The 18,531-nt window shown below is 45.6% G+C and overlaps 1 protein-coding gene across 4 annotated transcripts in view; it reads left to right on the top strand.

Annotated features, from left to right (window-relative positions):
- The window catches only part of LOC118402502 (phosphatidylinositol 4-phosphate 5-kinase type-1 gamma-like), a 30,102-nt gene extending 13,383 nt beyond the window's left edge, over positions 1 to 16,719 (top strand). For 3 of the 4 annotated variants that reach the window (XM_052476512.1, XM_052476509.1, XM_052476513.1), the window contains exons 7-19: positions 5,342 to 5,641; positions 5,792 to 5,991; positions 6,581 to 6,664; positions 6,790 to 6,841; positions 11,211 to 11,295; positions 11,609 to 11,767; positions 12,006 to 12,135; positions 12,444 to 12,479; positions 12,577 to 12,660; positions 12,743 to 13,262; positions 15,656 to 15,730; positions 16,156 to 16,239; positions 16,347 to 16,719. In XM_052476512.1, coding sequence (XP_052332472.1) covers positions 5,342 to 5,641; positions 5,792 to 5,991; positions 6,581 to 6,664; positions 6,790 to 6,841; positions 11,211 to 11,295; positions 11,609 to 11,767; positions 12,006 to 12,135; positions 12,444 to 12,479; positions 12,577 to 12,660; positions 12,743 to 13,262; positions 15,656 to 15,730; positions 16,156 to 16,239; positions 16,347 to 16,349 — 1,812 coding nt within the window. In that variant the 3' untranslated portion in view covers positions 16,350 to 16,719. The remainder of the gene's footprint in view (positions 1 to 5,341; positions 5,642 to 5,791; positions 5,992 to 6,580; positions 6,665 to 6,789; positions 6,842 to 11,210; positions 11,296 to 11,608; positions 11,768 to 12,005; positions 12,136 to 12,443; positions 12,480 to 12,576; positions 12,661 to 12,742; positions 13,263 to 15,655; positions 15,731 to 16,155; positions 16,240 to 16,346) is intronic. The other variant, XM_052476510.1, reaches the window with a different exon arrangement.
- The last annotated feature ends 1,812 nt before the right edge of the window (positions 16,720 to 18,531 follow it).

Genomic DNA, 18,531 nt, shown 5'->3' with positions numbered 1-18,531 from the left:
AAAACGACAGTACAGTATTCTAGTTTTTGTATCAATTTATGGTTTAATGAACATTAATTTCCCAGACATTTCTTATTTCTAATCATTTTGAAGGGGAAATGTTGGTCCTACTTTATCTGGATAGTCTCAAGTAGATGATCTACAGATGGTCATACTATCAACAAACTACAGTGTCTTCAGAAAGTATTCATATACCCTTGACTTATTCCACATTTTGTTGTGGTACAGCCTGGATTCAAAATGAATTCAATTTGTTTTGTTTTTCACACATCTACACACAATACCCCATGATGATAAAGTGAAAACATGTTTTTAGGCACCTTTTCAAATATATTGAAAATATCTCATTTACATACAGTGCCGTGAAAAAGTATTTGCTCCGTTTCTCTGGTTGACTCAAGTGTTCTAAAAAGCACCTGGATGATCATCAAGACTCTTGGAAGAATGTTCTATGAAAAGATGCGTCAAATGTAGAACTTTTTGGATGAGATGGGTCCCATTATATCTGGCGAAAACCAAACACTGCATTCCACAGTAAGAACCTCATACCAAAGAAAACCAAACACTGCATTCCACAGTAAGAACCTCATACCAAAGAAAACCAAACACTGCATTCCACAGTAAGAACCTCATACCAAAGAAAACCAAACACTGCATTCCACAGTAAGAACCTCATACCAAAGAAAACCAAACACTGCATTCCACAGTAAGAACCTCATACCAAAGAAAACCAAACACTGCATTCCACAGTAAGAACCTCATACCAAAGAAAACCAAACACTGCATTCCACAGTAAGAACCTCATACCAAAGAAAACCAAACACTGCATTCCACAGTAAGAACCTCATACCAAAGAAAACCAAACACTGCATTCCATAGTAAGAACCTCATACCAACGGTCAGCATGGTGGTGGTAGTGTGATGGTTTGGAGATGCTTTACTACCCCAGGACCTGGACCACCTGCTTTAATAGAAGGAACCATGAGTTCTGCTCTGTATCAGAGAATTATATATGAGAATGTCAGGCCATCCATCAGTGAGCTGAAGCTAAAGTGCAGCTGGGTCATGCAGCAAGACAATGATCTGGATTGTACAATATTTTCACATTATTATAAAAAAAATATTCAAGATCTGTCAAGTTGGTTATTGATCATTGCTACACAGACATTTCTCAAGTCTTGCCATAGATTTTCAAGTAGATTTAAGTCAAAACTGTAACTCATCTTGGTAAGTAGCTCTATAATTGTTTTAAAGTCATCATTAGCCTCATAGTGAAATCTAGGAGCAGTTTCCTTCCTCTCTGGCAACTGAGTTAGGAAGGGTGCCTATATCTTTGTAGTGACTGAGTGTATTGATACACCATCCAAAGTGTAAGTAATAACTTAATTACTCATCCCTGACCGCTGGCTACATCCTTTCCGTCTTCAAGAGAGCGAGAGTTGCACCCCTTCTGAAAAAACCTACACTCGATCCCTCTGATGTCAACAACTACAGACCAGTATCCCTTCTTTCTTTTCTCTCCAAAACTCTTGAACGTGCCGTCCTTGGCCAGCTCTCCCGCTATCTCTCTCAGAATGACCTTCTTGATCCAAATCAGTCAGGTTTCAAGACTAGTCATTCAACTGAGACTGCTCTTCTCTGTATCACGGAGGCGCTCCGCACCGCTAAAGCTAACTCTCTCTCCTCTGCTCTCATCCTTCTAGACCTATCGGCTGCCTATGATACTGTGAACCATCAGATCCTCCTCTCCACCCTCTCCGTGTTGGGCATCTCCGGCGCGGCCCACGCTTGGATTGCGTCCTACCTGACAGGTCGCTCCTACCAGGTGGCGTGGCGAGAATCTGTCTCCTCACCACGCGCTCTCACCACTGGTGTCCCCCAGGGCTCTGTTCTAGGCCCTCTCCTATTCTCGCTATACACCAAGTCACTTGGCTCTGTCATAACCTCACATGGTCTCTCCTATCATTGCTATGCAGACGGCACACAATTAATCTTCTCCTTTCCCCCTTCTAATGACCAGGTGGCGAATCGCATCTCTGCATGTCTGGCAGACATATCAGTGTGGATGACGGATCACCACCTCAAGCTGAACGCCGCAGCCCGTCTGGTGTTCAACCTTCCCAAGTTCTCTCACGTCACCCCGCTCCTCCGCTCTCTCCACTGGCTTCCAGTTGAAGCTTGCATCCGCTACAAGACCATGGTGCTTGCCTACGGAGCTGTGAGGGGAATGGCACCTCAGTACCTCCAGGCTCTGATCAGGCCCTACACCCAAACAAGGGCACTGCGTTCATCCACCTCTGGCCTGCTCGCCTCCCTACCACTGAGGAAGTACAGTTCCCGCTCAGCCCAGTCAAAACTGTTCGCTGCTCTGGCCCCCAATGGTGGAACAAACTCCCTCACGACGCCAGGACAGCGGAGTCAATCACCACCTTCCGGAGACACCTGAAACCCCACCTCTTTAAGGAATACCTAGGATAGGATAAAGTAATCCTTCTCACCCCCCCTCCCCTTAAAATATTTAGATGCACTATTGTAAAGTGGCTGTTCCACTGGATGTCATAAGGTGAATGCACCAATTTGTAAGTCGCTCTGGATAAGAGCGTCTGCTAAATGACTTAAATGTAAATGTAAATGTAACTTCAGCATGCCATCCACATCGACGGGACAGTAGTGGAGAAGGTGGAAAGTTCCTCGATGTACACATCACTGACATACTGAAATGGTCCACCCATACAGACAGCGTGGTGAAAAAGGCACAACAGCGTGGTGAAGAAGGCGCAACAGCCTCAACCTCAGGAGGCTGAATTAATTTGACTTGTCACCTAAAACACTTACAAACTTTTACAGATGCACAATCAAGAGCATCCTGTCGGGCTGTATCACTGTCTGGTACGGCAACTGCACCGCCCTCAACCGCAAGGCTCTCCAGAGGGTAGTGTGGTCTGCACAACGCATCACCAGGGGCAAACTACCTGCCCTCCAGGACACCTACAGCAACCGATGTCACAGAAAGGTGCTACTGCACTGCAAGCGGTACCGGAGCGCCAAGTCTAGGACCAAAAGGCTCCTTAACAGCTTCTATCCCCAAGCCACAAGACTGCTGAACAACTAATCAAATGGCCACCCGGACTATTTACATTGTCCCCCCCCTTGTTTTTACACTGCTGCTACTCACTGTTTATTATCTATGCTTAATCATTTTACCCCCTGTACAGTATATAGACGTGATATTGTTATGTACATTTATTGTGTTACTTTTTGATTGATTCATTTTTTAAATGTACTTTTGTTTATTTAGTAAATATTTTATTAACTCTATTTCTTGAACTGCATTGTTGGTTAAGGGCTTGTAAGTAAGCATTTTACGGTAAGGTCTAATTCACCTGTTGTATTCGGATCATGTGACAAATACAATGTGTGGTCTACCACATCGCAGCTGAGCTATTGTTGCTCCTAGACATTTCCACCTCACAATAACAGCACTCACAGTTGATTGGGGCAGCTCCAGCAGGGCAGAAATTTGACGAACTTACTTATTGGGAAGGTGGCGTCCTATGATTGTGCCACGTTGAAAGTCATTGAGCTCTTCAGTTGGGCAATTCTACTGCCAAAGTTTGTCTATGGAGATTGCATGGCTGTGTGCTCAATTTTATAAACCTGTCAGCAATGGGTGTGGCTGAAATAGCTGAAGCCATTAATTTGAAGGGGTGTCCACATACTTTTGTACAGTATATATAGTGTATGTTGTTTAAGTGATAATGCCTGAGAAGCCAGTGTTTGGAGGATATAATTGGCAAACCATGCCAATATATCCTCCAATCACAGGCTTCGAGGGCATTGTCATTTTTATACAACGGATTACCAACATATTAAAATTATGATTGACATGTTTCCATTAAAAACGTTTTGGGGGATCAATTTATTCATACCATTTCATCCTTCCACAAGATATAGTCCTGACACAAATTTACGGTAGCCACCCAAAACGGCTTGTTGTTCGGTCTATCGGTTCGGTTGCCAGAGACGCAACCTAGTTCTTTTTGTTCTGTATCTATGGATGCCACAGGAGGCTGCTGAGGGGAGAACGGCTCATAATAACGGCTGGAACAGAGCAAATGGAGTGTCAAACACATGGAAAACATTCTGCTCCAACCATTACCACAAGCCCGTCCTCCCCAATTAAGGTACCACCAACCTCCTGTGATGGATGCGACCCAGTGGTTCATTCTAAATGTTCTATTGTCGTACTGGCTGGCAACGTGCTTATCCCTTGCTTAGCCAACTACGGCTAATTTACGTTCAGGTCAAACAGTGCAGCCAGAATAACAGCAAAGTTGCTGCATTTGTTTAAGCTGTTTTCTAGTGACATTTATTTGGATACATCCATAACAATGAGTTAATGAAGCACGATTTCACCTGGAATAGAAAATGTGCTCTCTCGTCAGGACACTGTTGTTCAGAGGAGCTAGCCAACCACACAACTAACACAATCACTTCAAACTGAAGCTGGAAAGACTGCAAGCTAATTGCTTTTCGTTTCATTTGACCTGTTTTTCTTTTGACATTCATTTGTATATATCCATAAATATTTTGCTGATTCATGATTTTGATTGGCTGAGAAAAGCTGTCTGTCTGTCTGTCTGTCTGTCTGTCTGTCTGTCTGTCTGTCTGTCTGTCTGTCTGTCTGTCTGTCTGTCTGTCTGTCTGTCTGTCTGTCTGTCTGTCTGTCTGTCTGTCTGTCTGTCTGTCTGTCTGTCTGTCTGTCTGTCTGTCTGTCTGTCTGTCTGTCTGTCTGTCTTATCCCTAGACCAACAATGTTGCAAATGTTGGAGAGAGAGACAGCAAGATTTATACAAATCTCCGCTATTGAAAACCAATTGCTATTTTAAAGGAAATGGGAGATAATGTCTACATGCTTTTTATGGTGGAGATTAAGTTTATAAATTGCCTGGCTGGGCTGATGAGACAGTGGATTGCGCAGTCAGATGGAACAGAGTAAATAGGCATTTTAAAGTCATAGATTTAGCCAGTGGTAACTTGTGGAATAGACACCAATCAGCGTCCAGGATTAGACCCCCCTATTGAACATCTACAAACTATCCACAAGCATCTACCTGGGACTATCCAAATAAAGTGTTTCTGAAATGTTTAACTAGTTGAACTGACATATCTCTGAAATCCACTGGATTTTTCATGTCCTGCTCAATATGATGGCCAGTAGGATTTCCTGTTGTTGCATGAAAAGAACACTGAAACAGGCACACAATTCTCTTTTTTGCACCCTTTAATTTTCTCTCCCTCCTCCTCTTCCTCTCTCCTCTTCCTCTCCTCCTCTCTCTAGAATCTGAATCAGAACCCGAGGACCCTGCTTCCTAAGTTCTTTGGTCTCTACTGCGTCCAGTGTGGTGGTAAAAACATCCGTATCGTGGTCATGAACAATGTGTTACCGCGCGCCGTACGCATGCACCTCAAGTTCGACCTGAAGGGCTCCACGTATAAACGCCGTGCGTCGAAGAAAGAGAGGGAGAAATCTAATCCCACCTTTAAAGATCTGGACTTTATATCAGATGTACCGGACGGACTGACACTGGATCAGGATACATATGGTGCTCTGCTTAAGACCCTACAGAGAGATTGTCTGGTGAGAGAGAGGGAGGAGAGGGGATGTAGAATGGATGTGGATGTGGATGGGGAGGGGAGGGGGGGCATTATGACCTGTGTGTCTGTGCTGTCTGGTAGCTCCTGCTGTCATTCATTCTGACCTCCATTCTCTGTATGGGTGGTACCCCAGGTGCTAGAGAGCTTTAAAATCATGGATTACAGTCTGTTGCTGGGGGTCCATAACCTGGGCCAGGCTGGGAGAGAGTCCCAGGGCTCACCAGCAGGGGGCGATGAGAAGAGACCTGTGACCCAGAGAGCCCTCTATTCTACTGCCATGGAGTCTATACAGGGAGGGAAGACGTGTAGAGACACACTAGACCACGATGCTACGTGAGTTATCCAGCTTAACACACAAAGGCACAAGTGTGCAAACACACACACACAATGATTCCATGTGTCTTGAAGTCTTTTCCCCCTACATGAGATTCTCTCTGTCTGTTTCTTTCTTTCTTTCTTTCTTTCTTTCTTTCTTTCTTTCTTTCTTTCTTTCTTTCTTTCTTTCTTTCTTTCTTTCTTTCTTTCTTTCTTTCTTTCTTTCTTTCTTTCTTTCTTTCTTTCTCTTTCTTTCCCTCTCTCTTTCTCTCTGTCTCTCTCTCTTTCTCTCTGTCTCTCTCTCTTTCTCTCTGTCTCTCTCTCTTTCTCTCTGTCTCTCTCTCTCTCTCTCTCTCTCTGTCTCTCTCTCTCTCTCTCTCTCTCTCTCTCTCTCTGTCTCTCTCTCTCTCTCTCTCTCTCTCTGTCTCTCTCTGTCTCTGTCTCTCTCTGTCTCTCTCTGTCTCTCTCTGTCTCTCTCTCTCTCTGTCTCTCTCTCTCTCTGTCTCTCTCTCTCTCTCTCTCTCTCTCTCTCTCTCTCTCTCTCTCTCTCTCTCTCTCTCTCTGTCTCTGTCTCTCTCTCTGTCTCTCTCTCTCTCTCTCTCTCCAGAATGGGTGGTATTCCTGCTGTGGATGGTAAAGGAGAACAACTCCTTCTTTTTATTGGAATCATCGACATCCTGCAGTCCTACAGGTTCATTTCACAAAATCACTCACTGTGCTACTAATGTCCTACTAATCAATAGCACCAGTACTAATATAATGATGTATGAATCACTGAGTTTTTTTTCTCATCCAGTTACCTTTACTGTCCTTTAGGGTCATCAAGAAACTGGAACACTCATGGAAGTCTCTGATTAGTAATGACGGGGTGAGTCCAGTCCGTAGACTGTAGCACCTTACCTAGGCTTGCACAGGCCCAGTGACAAGCACCTTACCTAGGCTTGCACAGGCCCAGTGACAAGCACCTTACCTAGGCTTACACAGGCCCAGTGACTAGCACCTTACCTAGGCTTGCACAGGCCCAGTGACTAGCACCTTACCTAGGCTTGCACAGGCCCAGTGACAAGCACCTTACCTAGGCTTACGCAGGCCCAGTGACTAGCACCTTACCTAGGCTTACACAGGCCCAGTGACTAGCACTTTACCTAGGCTTGCACAGGCCCAGTGACTAGCACTTTACCTAGGCTTGCACAGGCCCAGTGACTAGCACCTTACCTAGGCTTACACAGGCCCAGTGACTAGCACTTTACCTAGGCTTACACAGGCCCAGTGACTAGCACCTTACCTAGGGTTGCACAGGCCCAGTGACTAGCACTTTACCTAGGCTTGCACAGGCCCAGTGACTAGCACCTTACCTAGGCTTACACAGGCCCAGTGACTAGCACTTTACCTAGGCTTGCACAGGCCCAGTGACTAGCACCGTACCTAGGCTCATACAGGCCCAGTGACTAGCACTGTACCTAGGCTCACACAGGCCCAGTGACTAGCACTGTACCTAGGCTCACACAGGCCCAGTGACTAGCACTGTACCTAGGCTCACACAGGCCCAGTGACTAGCACTGTACCTAGGCTCACACAGGCCCAGTGACTAGCACCTTACCTAGGCTTACACAGGCCCAGTGACTAGCACATTACCTGGGCTCATACAGACCATGTCAATTAGCCTGTCAGAAGCTTCTAAAGCCATGACAGAATTTTCTGTCTGCAAACAATTGTTGGAAAAATGACTTGTGTTATGCACAAAGTAGATGTCCTAACCGACTTGCCAAAACTATAGTTTGTTAACCAGAAATTTGTGCAGTAGTTGAAAAACAAGTTTTAATGACTCCAACCTAAGTGTATGTAAACTTCCGACTTCAACTGTACATACACATACATACCCATATGTATATTTTTATAGATGACTAGCAGTGGGGCAAAAAAGTATTTAGTCAGCCACCAATTGTGCAAGTTCTCCCACTTAAAAAGATGAGAGAGGCCTGTCATTTTCATCATAGGTGCACTACAACTATGACAGACAAAATTATAATAAAAAAAAACAGAAAATCACATTGTAGGAAGTTTTAATGAATTTATTTGCAATTTCATATGTTTGGGGAGTCTACCACATGTCTTTTGGCGAACACCAAACGTGTTTGCTTATTTTTTTCTTGAAGCAATGGCTTTTTTCTGGCCACTCTTCCGTAAAGCCCAGCTCTGTGGAGTGTACAGCTTAACGTGGTCCTATAGACAGATCTGTGTGTCATCACTAGACAGGACTGTTTCGTTTGTTCGTTCATTCTTCCTAGTTGTTATTTTATTTAGTGTTCAGTTTTGATTATATAAAAAGAACATGAAAACTTACCAAGCTGCACCTTGGTCCTCACCTTCTTCCACCGACGACGGCCGTTACACATAAGAAAGTAGTCAAGACGACTAGCTTGATTAAGTTCCACCATGTATCTCTCACTAGGTCAGGGTATTTAAGCCTCCATTTTTCCACTAATTCCAATATATCCATGACATGCCCACCCCACATCACAGAAATAAAAAGGCTCTCTAAGGTCAGGGCGTGACAGTACCCCACCCCCAAAGGTGTGAACACCCGGCCGCAAACCTAAACCTATAGGGGAGGGTTCGGGTGGGCATCTACCCTTGGCGGCGGTTCCGGTTCGGGCGTAGCCCCCGCTCCACCTCTGACTACCCCCATTTTGGTTGCGCCTCCGGTGCGGGGACCCTCGTTGCCGGCCCCGGACTGGGGACCCTCGCCGTAGGCTCCGGACTCGGGAACCTCGCTTCAAGACCCGAACTGGGGACCCTCGCTGCAGGCCCCGGACTGGGAACCCCCTCTGCAGGCCCCAGACTGGGGACCGTTGCTGGAGGCTCTGGACTGGGGACCCTCGCTGTAGGCTCCGGACTAGGGACCCTCGCTTCAGGCCCCGGGACTCTGGACCGTGGCTGGAGGCTCTAGACTGGGGACCGTCGCTGGAGGCTCCGGACAGGGGACCCTCTCTTCAAGACCCGGACTGGGGACCCTCGCTGCAGGCCCCAGACTGGGAACCCTCGCTGCAGGCCCCGGACTGGGGACCCTCTCTGCAGGCCCCGGACTGGGGACTCTCACCGCAGGCCCCAGACTGGGGACCCTCGTTGGAGGCTCCAGACTGGAGACCGTTCCTGCAGGCCCCGGACTGGAGACCATTGCAGCAGGCTCCGGACTGGGGACCCTCGCTGTAGGCTCCGGACTAGGGACCCTCGCTTCAGGCCCCGGGACTCGGGACCGTGGCTGGAGGCTCTAGACTGGGGACCCTCGCTGTAGGCTCCGGACTAGGGACCCTCGCTTCAGGCCCCGGGACTCGGGACCGTGGCTGGAGGCTCTAGACTGGGGACCGTTGCTGGAGGCTCCGGACAGGGGACCGTCGCTGGTGGCTCTGTGCCATGGATCCTTACTGCAGGCTTCGTGCCATGGATCATCACTGGGGGCTTCGTGCCATGGATCATCACTGGGGGCTTCGTGCCATGGATCATCACTGGAGGCTTCGGGCCATGGATCATCACTGGAGGCTTCGTGCCTCCAGCTGGCACAGGATATACTGGGCCGTGTAGCCGCACTGGAGGTCTGGCACAACCCGTCCTGACTGGATGCTCACCCGAGCCCGGCAACTGCGGGGCGTTGGCACAGGACGCACTGGGCTGTGAAAGCGCACCAGAGACACTGTGCGTAGAGCCGGCGCAGGATATACTGGACCGAGGAGGCGCACTGGAGGTCTGAAGCATAGAGCTGGCACCACCCCTCCTGGCTGGATGCTCACCCTAGCCTGGCAACTGCGGGGCGATGGCACTGGACGTACTGGGCTGTGGAGACGCACCGGAGACAGAGTGCGCAGAGCCGTCGCAGGATATCCTGGACCGAAGAGACGCATTGGAGGCCAGATGCCCAGAGCATCTGACCATCCGTCCTGGCTAAATGCCCACTCTGGCTCGACAAATGCGAGGAGCTGGCACAGAGCGCACCGGGCTGTGCATGCGCACCGGTGACACCCAAAAAACTTTGTGCATGCTTCGTCGTGCCAACTCCTTGTATCTTCGCCGTTCCGCCGTTGCTGCTTCTAGCTCCTCCTTAGGACGGCGATATTCTCCAGCCTGCGCCCAGGGTCCGTTGTCTTCCAGTATCTCCTCCCATGTCCATTCCTCCAGAAAACACTGCTTGGTCTTTTTGTGGTGGGATCTTCTGTGACGTTTGTCGTCGAAAGGAGACCAAGGTGCAGAGGGGTAAGTGTTCATGATCTTTAATACTCAGAACACCAAACAAAAACAACAAAAGGAATAACTGGCTTCACAGCGCTAACAATAAACAAGATCCCACAATATAGGTGGGAAAACAGGCTACCTAAGTATGATTCCCAATCAGAGACAACGATAGACAGCTTCTTCTGATTGGGAACCACATTCGGCCAAAGCCAAAGAAATACAAAAAATAGAATGCCCACCCCACATCACACCCTGACCTCACCAAATAGAGAAATAAAACGGCTCTCTAAGGTCAGGGCGGGACAGCCATTAAAATTTTAACTGGCTATACCTGTTTCAGCACTTACCATAATGAGACAAAGGTTTCAATTCTATTTATCAAAATACATGTTTGTAAACTTACAATTAAAAAGTAACATGATCATTGAGTGTCTATATAGCTGTACCATGATATTTGCATTGCTACTAAGTAAACCTACAATTGGTCCCCCCTATTCCACCTGCTAAAAGCCCTCCTCATCCCGAGTTGGGTTGTCATCCCAATGCCTGGAAGACCACCCCCGACCCACAATATGCCACAGCCCTGAAAAGACTGGGATCCATCCTTCGAAAAAGAGCACGCAGTGCGATTTACAGAACAGAAGTAGATTAACCGCCAAATGCATTTCCATCACCCACACCTCAATTTGTATTATATATAATTAGTCTACAGATGGAATATGCCTCTGATACTGAGAATGGCTAGTAGGTTATTATTCTAGAAACAACTAGAGGCTTGAAAAGGTGACAGGCTAACTCTCCCATTTCAATAATTCACTATGCCTGAATTTGAAGATGTGTTTTGTTTACTAAGATTGTTTCCCCTCTCTCTCTCTCTCTCTCTCTCTCTCTCTCGCTCTCGCTCTCGCTCTCGCTCTCGCTCTCGCTCTCGCTCTCGCGCTCGCTCTCGCTCTCTCGCTCTCTCGCTCTCTCTCGCTCTCTCTCGCTCTCTCTCGCTCTCTCTCTCTCAGGACACAGTGTCAGTCCACAGGCCTAGTTTCTATGCCGACAGGTTCTACAAGTTCTGCAGCACAACTGTCTTCAGAAAGAGCTGCTGTGAGTAGAAACACATTCACTACATAAATGCTTCACAAATCATCTATAACTGTACAGCTGTGTGACATAACCATGCATTTATTTGTTCACATTTATTAACCCTTTATAGATCAGGAAATACAGTTATATATGAATCCCATTTATGTAGTGCTTATGAAGCATATATGAATGCATTTAAAATAAAACAGGAACGATATTTCTGCTCAGAAACCATATATCGAGATTGAGTAATTGATTCATTGAGTTTTCCTTCTGACTGATTTCATTATCCTCTGTCCTCCCCCCCCTACTCTCATGTTCTCCTCCCAACCAGCCCTGAGGTCTTCTCCCTCCAAGAGGGGGCGAGGAGGGGCTCTGCCCACACCCAAAAACAGTGTCCAAACACAGCTGTCCATAGAGAGAGAGGAGAACCAGGAGAACGAGGAGCTGCACCTCAGAGCGGCTCGCGGCTCCCGCCTGCTGGAGGAGGACGGTAAGACCGTTAATACACTCCACATCCATGCAGAGGGTGACCTGAAAATGGCAGACAAGTGTTTGAGGACCGAGCTCTTTTCAACACAAGCTATTTAGATGTTGTGTCATGTTCTCTAGTGGTAGATTACTAATACTGATGCTGTTTTCAATGTCAGCAATTTAATGAGTATTTAATTCAAAATGGGGGTTGAATGGGTCTCTCTCTCTCTTTCTCTCTCTCCCTCTCTCTCTGTCAGGTCAGAGAGAGCACCCCCACACCCCTCCATCTTTTGAGGATGCGACCACAGCATCCATTGCGACCACTCTCTCCTCCAACAACTCTCTCCCTACCACACCGTTTGACACACCAGAACACCCACGCTTCAGGTACACGTACACACACACACACACACACACACACACACACACACACACACACACACACACACACACACACACACACACACACACACACACACACACACACACACACACACACACACACACACACACACACACACACACACACACACCTACACACACACACACACACTCCTACATTTACACACACACACACTCCTACATTTACACACACACACACTCCTACATTTACACACACACACACACTCCTACATTTACACACACACACACACTCCTACATATACACACTCACCTGTCCCTGTTCTACCCTTCAGGAGGCCAACTCACTCTCCAAGGGACCGTGAAGACAGGTAAGCAGTCTTATTTCTTACCCTTCAATCCAACACATCTCATCCCATCTGACTGTGATTGAAGTTCTGATGTCACATCCTGTGCTGTCCCATATAGTTTCAGGTCACAGCTGGAAGTAGTGGAGGTGCACAAGCAAACCGTCACTGTGGCGGTGGAGGTGAAGAGAGAACCTACAACCAGGTACACACACACACACACAAACACACACACACAAACACACACACACACCTATCTGACTGTAGCGTTTCTATCTCTGTCACAGTGTGGTTCCACAGGACCTTCAGGACTCTAAAGTAACAGAGGAGAAAGTCATCACACAGGCCACAGCTGCTGCCCACACCTCCTCTACACCTCCTTCAACCCCTCCTTCCTCCTCCACCCCTCCATCCTCCACCCCTCCCTCCTCATTCCCTCCAGCGTCCACTCTCCCTCATTCACTTCCTCCCTCAATCTCTTCCTCCTCTGCCCCTCACTCTAACTCCACTCTGCCCTATTCTTTTACTCGTCCTTCCTCCACCCCTCAGTCATCAGCTGTCATCGCCTCCACTCTTCCACCCTCTGCAGTCCCTCAAGACTCCGCCTCTCCCTCTTCCACCACTCATGCATCTACCCACCCCACTTCCTCTCCCCATTCTTCACTCCTTCCCACCACCCCTCCCTCCTCTCTCCCTCCGAGCCCCCAGGTGACAGCGGAACGCTATTCGTCCAATCATCTGTCTGTCACCTCGTCTGTCAGCCACAACTCACTGGAGGGGGAGGTGCCAGTCTCTGACATCTACTACGTAAGTCGTGTGTGTGTGTGTGTGTGTGTGTGTGTGTGTGTGTGTGTGTGTGTGTGTGTGTGTGTGTGTGTGTGTGTGTGTGTGTGTGTGTGTGTGTGTGTGTGTGTGTGTGTGTGTGTGTGTGTGTGTGTGTGTGTTGAGTGTGACAGCTGTTTTTGTTTACTGGGGTTTTGGTTTTCTTACTGTTGGGCAGTAAGGACAGCAAGTTTGATGAGGGTGAGGGTGTGTGTCGTTTGCTGCTATCGATCATTAATCACAAAGTGGGGCTTTAAAGCATGTGGTCATAGAGGTTGGATTGAATCCTGAGACACCACATGCTGGATTATAACTATACTGCTGAAACAGCAACGGGGAGAGACTACAGAATACTGCACTAAAAGTCTCTTCTGTGTTGTGTTGTGTGTATTGCATGATGTTTGCATGTTTGCATGGTGCATGTGTGTTGCTCATGCCTGACCGATCCATATTAATCCAGTCATGTGGTTCATAATCACTCAGTCATGTGATCTATAATCACTCAGTCATGTGATTCATAATCACTCAGTCATGTGATTCATAATCACTCAGTCATGTGATTCATAATCACTCAGTCATGTGATTTATAATCACTCAATCATGTGATTTATAATCACTCAGTCATGTGATTTATAATCACTCAGTCATGTGATTCATAATCACTCAGTCATGTGATTCATAATCACTCAGTCATGTGATTTATAATCACTCAGTCATGTGATTTATAATCACTCAATCATGTGATTTATAATCACTCAGTCATGTGATTCATAATCACTCAGTCATGTGATTCATAATCACTCAGTCATGTGATTTATAATCACTCAATCATGTGATTTATAATCACTCAGTCATGTGATTCATAATCACTCAGTCATGTGATTCATAATCACTCAGTCATGTGATTCATAATCACTCAGTCATGTGGTTCATAATCACTCAGTCATGTGATTTATAATCACTCAGTCATGTGATTCATAATCACTCAGTCATGTGATTCATAATCACTCAGTCATGTGATTTATAATCACTCAGTCATGTGATTTATAATCACTCAGTCATGTGATTTATAATCACTCAATCATGTGATTCATAATCCCTCAATCATGTGATTCATAATCCCTCAGTCGTGTGATTTATAATCACTCAGTCATGTGATTTATAATCACTCAATCATGTGATTCATAATCCCTCAGTCATTTGATTCATAATCACTCAGTCATGTGATTCATAATCACTAAATCATGTGATTCATAATCCCTCAGTCATGTGATTCATAATCACTCAGTCATGTGATTCATGATCCCTCAGTCATGTGATTCATAATCACTCAGTCATGTGATTTATAATCACTCAGTCATGTGATTCATAATAACTCAGTCATGTGATTCATAATCACTCAGTCATGTCAGTATATGTCAACAGCAGTCAGTAACAGACTGGTGGTTCATTCAATATCCTGTTGTTTTGGCTCTGTGCTTGGATTTGAAATGATACAATGACAGTGACTATAGCTTTAATTTGAGGGTATTTTCATCCATATCAGGTGAACCGTTTAGAAATTACTAAACTTTTTGTACATTTTAGAGGACCAAAAGTATTGGGACAAATTCACTTATAAAACGGTTCTTCGGCTGTCCCCATAGGATAACCCTTTGAAGAACCCCTTTTGGTTCCAAGCAGAACCCTTTAGGTTCCAGTTAGAACCCTTTCCACAGAGTGTTCTACATGGAACCCAAAAGAGTTCAACCTGGAACCAAAAAGGGTTCTCCTATGCAGACAGCCGTAGAACTCTTTAAGAACCCTATTTTCCAAGAGTGTAATGGTGAGAGGTTAGCATGTCTTGGGGGTATGATATGTGGGCGTCTGAGACAAAACAGCAGAAATTGGTCCCTGTCCCAATACTGTTGGAGCTAACTGTACAGTATGTTCTTTCTTCATCCATTTGGAGGTGTATTATTCCATCTTCATTCTCTTTTTATTCTCTCTCCACTGTCCCATCCAACCCCTGTCACACTCCCTCTGTCTGTCTGTGTCTGTGTCTGTGTCTGTGTCTGTGTCTGTGTCTGTGTCTGTCTGTCTGTCTGTCTGTCTCTCTCTCTCTCTCTCTCTCTCTCTCTCTCTCTCTCTCTCTGTCTCTCTCTTTCTCTCTATATGTCCCTCTCTCTCTTTCTGTCTGTGTCTCTTTCTTTTTGTCTCTCTTTGTCTCTCTCTTCTTGTCTCTCTTTGTCTCTCTCTTTGTCTCTTTCTCTCTAGCCATTCTCCCTCTGTTTCTCATACTCTTACCTTTTCCATTTCTCTTCATCTACTCCCCTATCCTTACACGTGTCTGTGTGTGTGTGTCTTGTGTCTGCATGTGTGTGTATGTGTATTATCAGTATGCTGATGGGAGATACTGGGTGTACTCCCCAATTCTGGGTCGTAAGAAACTCAACTCAAGCTCAAGCTGCAATGTAAGTCACGGCTGCTGGTTGCACAAGCCCTAGTGTAGTGTAACGTAAAGTGTTGACGACTCGTGTAGACTTCCTTCCCCTGATTCTGTGCCCATCTCAAATCAACCACTACCCTACCTAGACCTTAGGCACTTTTTGTAGCCAAGTGTGAGCAAAATGGAACACCTACCACATGGAACTAACACCTACCACATGGAACTAACACCTACCACATGAAACTAACACCTACCACATGAAACTAACACCTACCACATGAAACTAACACCTACCACATGAAACTAACACCTACCACATGGAACTATATAGGACTTGTAGAATGTCTTCCTCCCTAAATGTACGTGTCTCTCTCTCCTCCTCCTGGTCTTGTGGTTGTGCTGCCTGTGTGTGTGTCTGCTGCCTCTGCTGGTTGGCTGGTGTAACAACAGAATCAGGAGGACAGGAGCTGGATGTTCTCTCCACTGCACTACGGCTCAGAGTCGAGACATGGCTCTGATGGGGAGAGCCAGACGGTAAGTGTGCACTTCATTAATACCCCACGCAGAGAAGTGTTTACTTGGCTCATACACTAACTCTCCCTCTCCCTCTCTCTCAAATTCCTCTTTTATTTTCTTACTAGTAAGTTGTGTGAAGTGTCCAATGTAAGCAAATCACTTGAGAGGATTGAAGACTACTGACTGAAGCTGTGATGCTTTACAAAGCCCCATGAATCTTCTAATGTATGCAACAATACTGATTGATTTGCCACAGAGTCAACTGAAATATAAAAGGATGCATCATCATCATCATCAATGGGGGTATTGTGAATAAAAACATAGTGCAACCATTTCAAACATTAGCTAAGACATCCCAGAGAGTCTGTCATTCAGTTCTGTAGTTGTTCATATTTTACTTTTGTGACTTGTGCTTGTCTCAAAGCCATGTGTTCATGTAATACAGTGCCTTGCGAAAGTATTCGGCCCCCTTGAACTTTGCGACCTTTTGCCACATTTCAGGCTTCAAACATAAAGATATAAAACTGTATTTTTTTTGTGAAGAATCAACAACAAGTGGGACACAATCATGAAGTGGAACGACATTTATTGGATATTTCAAACTTTTTTTACAAATCAAAAACTGAAAAATTGGGCGTGCAAAATTATTCAGCCCCCTTAAGTTAATACTTTGTAGCGCCACCTTTTGCTGCGATTACAGCTGTAAGTCGCTTGGGGTATGTCTCTATCAGTTTTGCACATCGAGAGACTGAATTTTTTTCCCATTCCTCCTTGCAAAACAGCTCGAGCTCAGTGAGGTTGGATGGAGAGCATTTGTGAACAGCAGTTTTCAGTTCTTTCCACAGATTCTCGATTGGATTCAGGTCTGGACTTGGCCATTCTAACACCTGGATATGTTTATTATTGAACCATTCCATTGTAGATTTTGCTTTATGTTTTGGATCATTGTCTTGTTGGAAGACAAATCTCCATTCCAGTCTCAGGTCTTTTGCAGACTCCATCAGGTTTTCTTCCAGAATGGTCCTGTATTTGGCTCCATCCATCTTCCCATCAATTTTAACCATATTTTCTGTCCCTGCTGAAGAAAAGCAGGCCCAAACCATGATGCTGCCACCACCATGTTTGACAGTGGGGATTGTGTGTTCAGGGTGATGAGCTGTGTTGCTTTTACGCCAAACATAACGTTTTGCATTGTTGCCAAAAAGTTCAATTTTGGTTTCATCTGACCAGAGCACCTTCTTCCACATGTTTGGTGTGTCTCCCAGGTGGCTTGTGGCAAACTTTAAACGACACTTTTTATGGATATCTTTAAGAAATGGCTTTCTTCTTGCCACTCTTCCATAAAGGCCAGATGTGTGCAATATAAGACTGATTGTTGTCCTATGGACAGAGTCTCCCACCTCAGCTGTAGATCTCTGCAGTTCATCCAGAGTGATCATGGGCCTCTTGGCTGCATCTCTGATCAGTCTTCTCCTTGTATGAGCTGAAAGTTTAGAGGGACGGCCAGGTCTTGGTAGATTTGCAGTGGTCTGATACTCCTTCCATTTCAATATTATCGCTTGCACAGTGCTCCTTGGGATGTTTAAAGCTTGGGAATTTTTTTGTATCCAAATCTGGCTTTAAACTTCTTCACAGCAGTATCTCGGACCTGCCTGGTGTGTTCCTTGTTCTTCATGTTGCTCTCTGCGCTTTTAACGGACCTCTGAGACTATCACAGTGCAGGTGCATTTATACAGAGACTTGATTACACACAGGTGGATTGTATTTATGATCATTAGTCATTTAGGTCAACATTGGATCATTCAGAGATCCTCACTGAACTTCTGGAGAGAGTTTGCTGCACTAAAAGTAAAGGGACTGAATAATTTTGCACGCCCAATTTTTCAGTTTTTGATTTGTTAAAAAAGTTTGAAATATCCAATAAATGTCGTTCCACTTCATGATTGTGTCCCACTTGTTGTTGATTCTTCACAAAGAAATACAGTTTTATATCTTTATGTTTGAAGCCTGAAATGTGGCAAAAGGTCGCAAAGTTCAAGGGGGCCGAATACTTTCGCAAGGCACTGTATCTTGTATGGAATAGGATTTATTATATTGTAATGTCAGGTTTTGGACTCCTATGGTTAAATGTTGGAGAGTTTTTTTTTTTTTATGAAGCAAAACTTTTTTTCTCAGTTGTATATAATGTTTTACTGTGTCTGGTGGTGATGGCTTTACATTCAGCTCAATTATGTGTGGTTGGTTGTGATTGGGCTACACAAAATAGCGTTGTTTTGTTCGCACATTGTTCATGAAAACCTGAACATTTTA

This window comes from Oncorhynchus keta, chromosome 23 (assembly GCF_023373465.1).
Source record: "Oncorhynchus keta strain PuntledgeMale-10-30-2019 chromosome 23, Oket_V2, whole genome shotgun sequence".
Taxonomy (NCBI): domain Eukaryota; kingdom Metazoa; phylum Chordata; class Actinopteri; order Salmoniformes; family Salmonidae; genus Oncorhynchus; species Oncorhynchus keta.
Note: the sequence above shows the minus strand (reverse complement) of the source record. Positions and strands in the feature narration are given on the sequence as shown.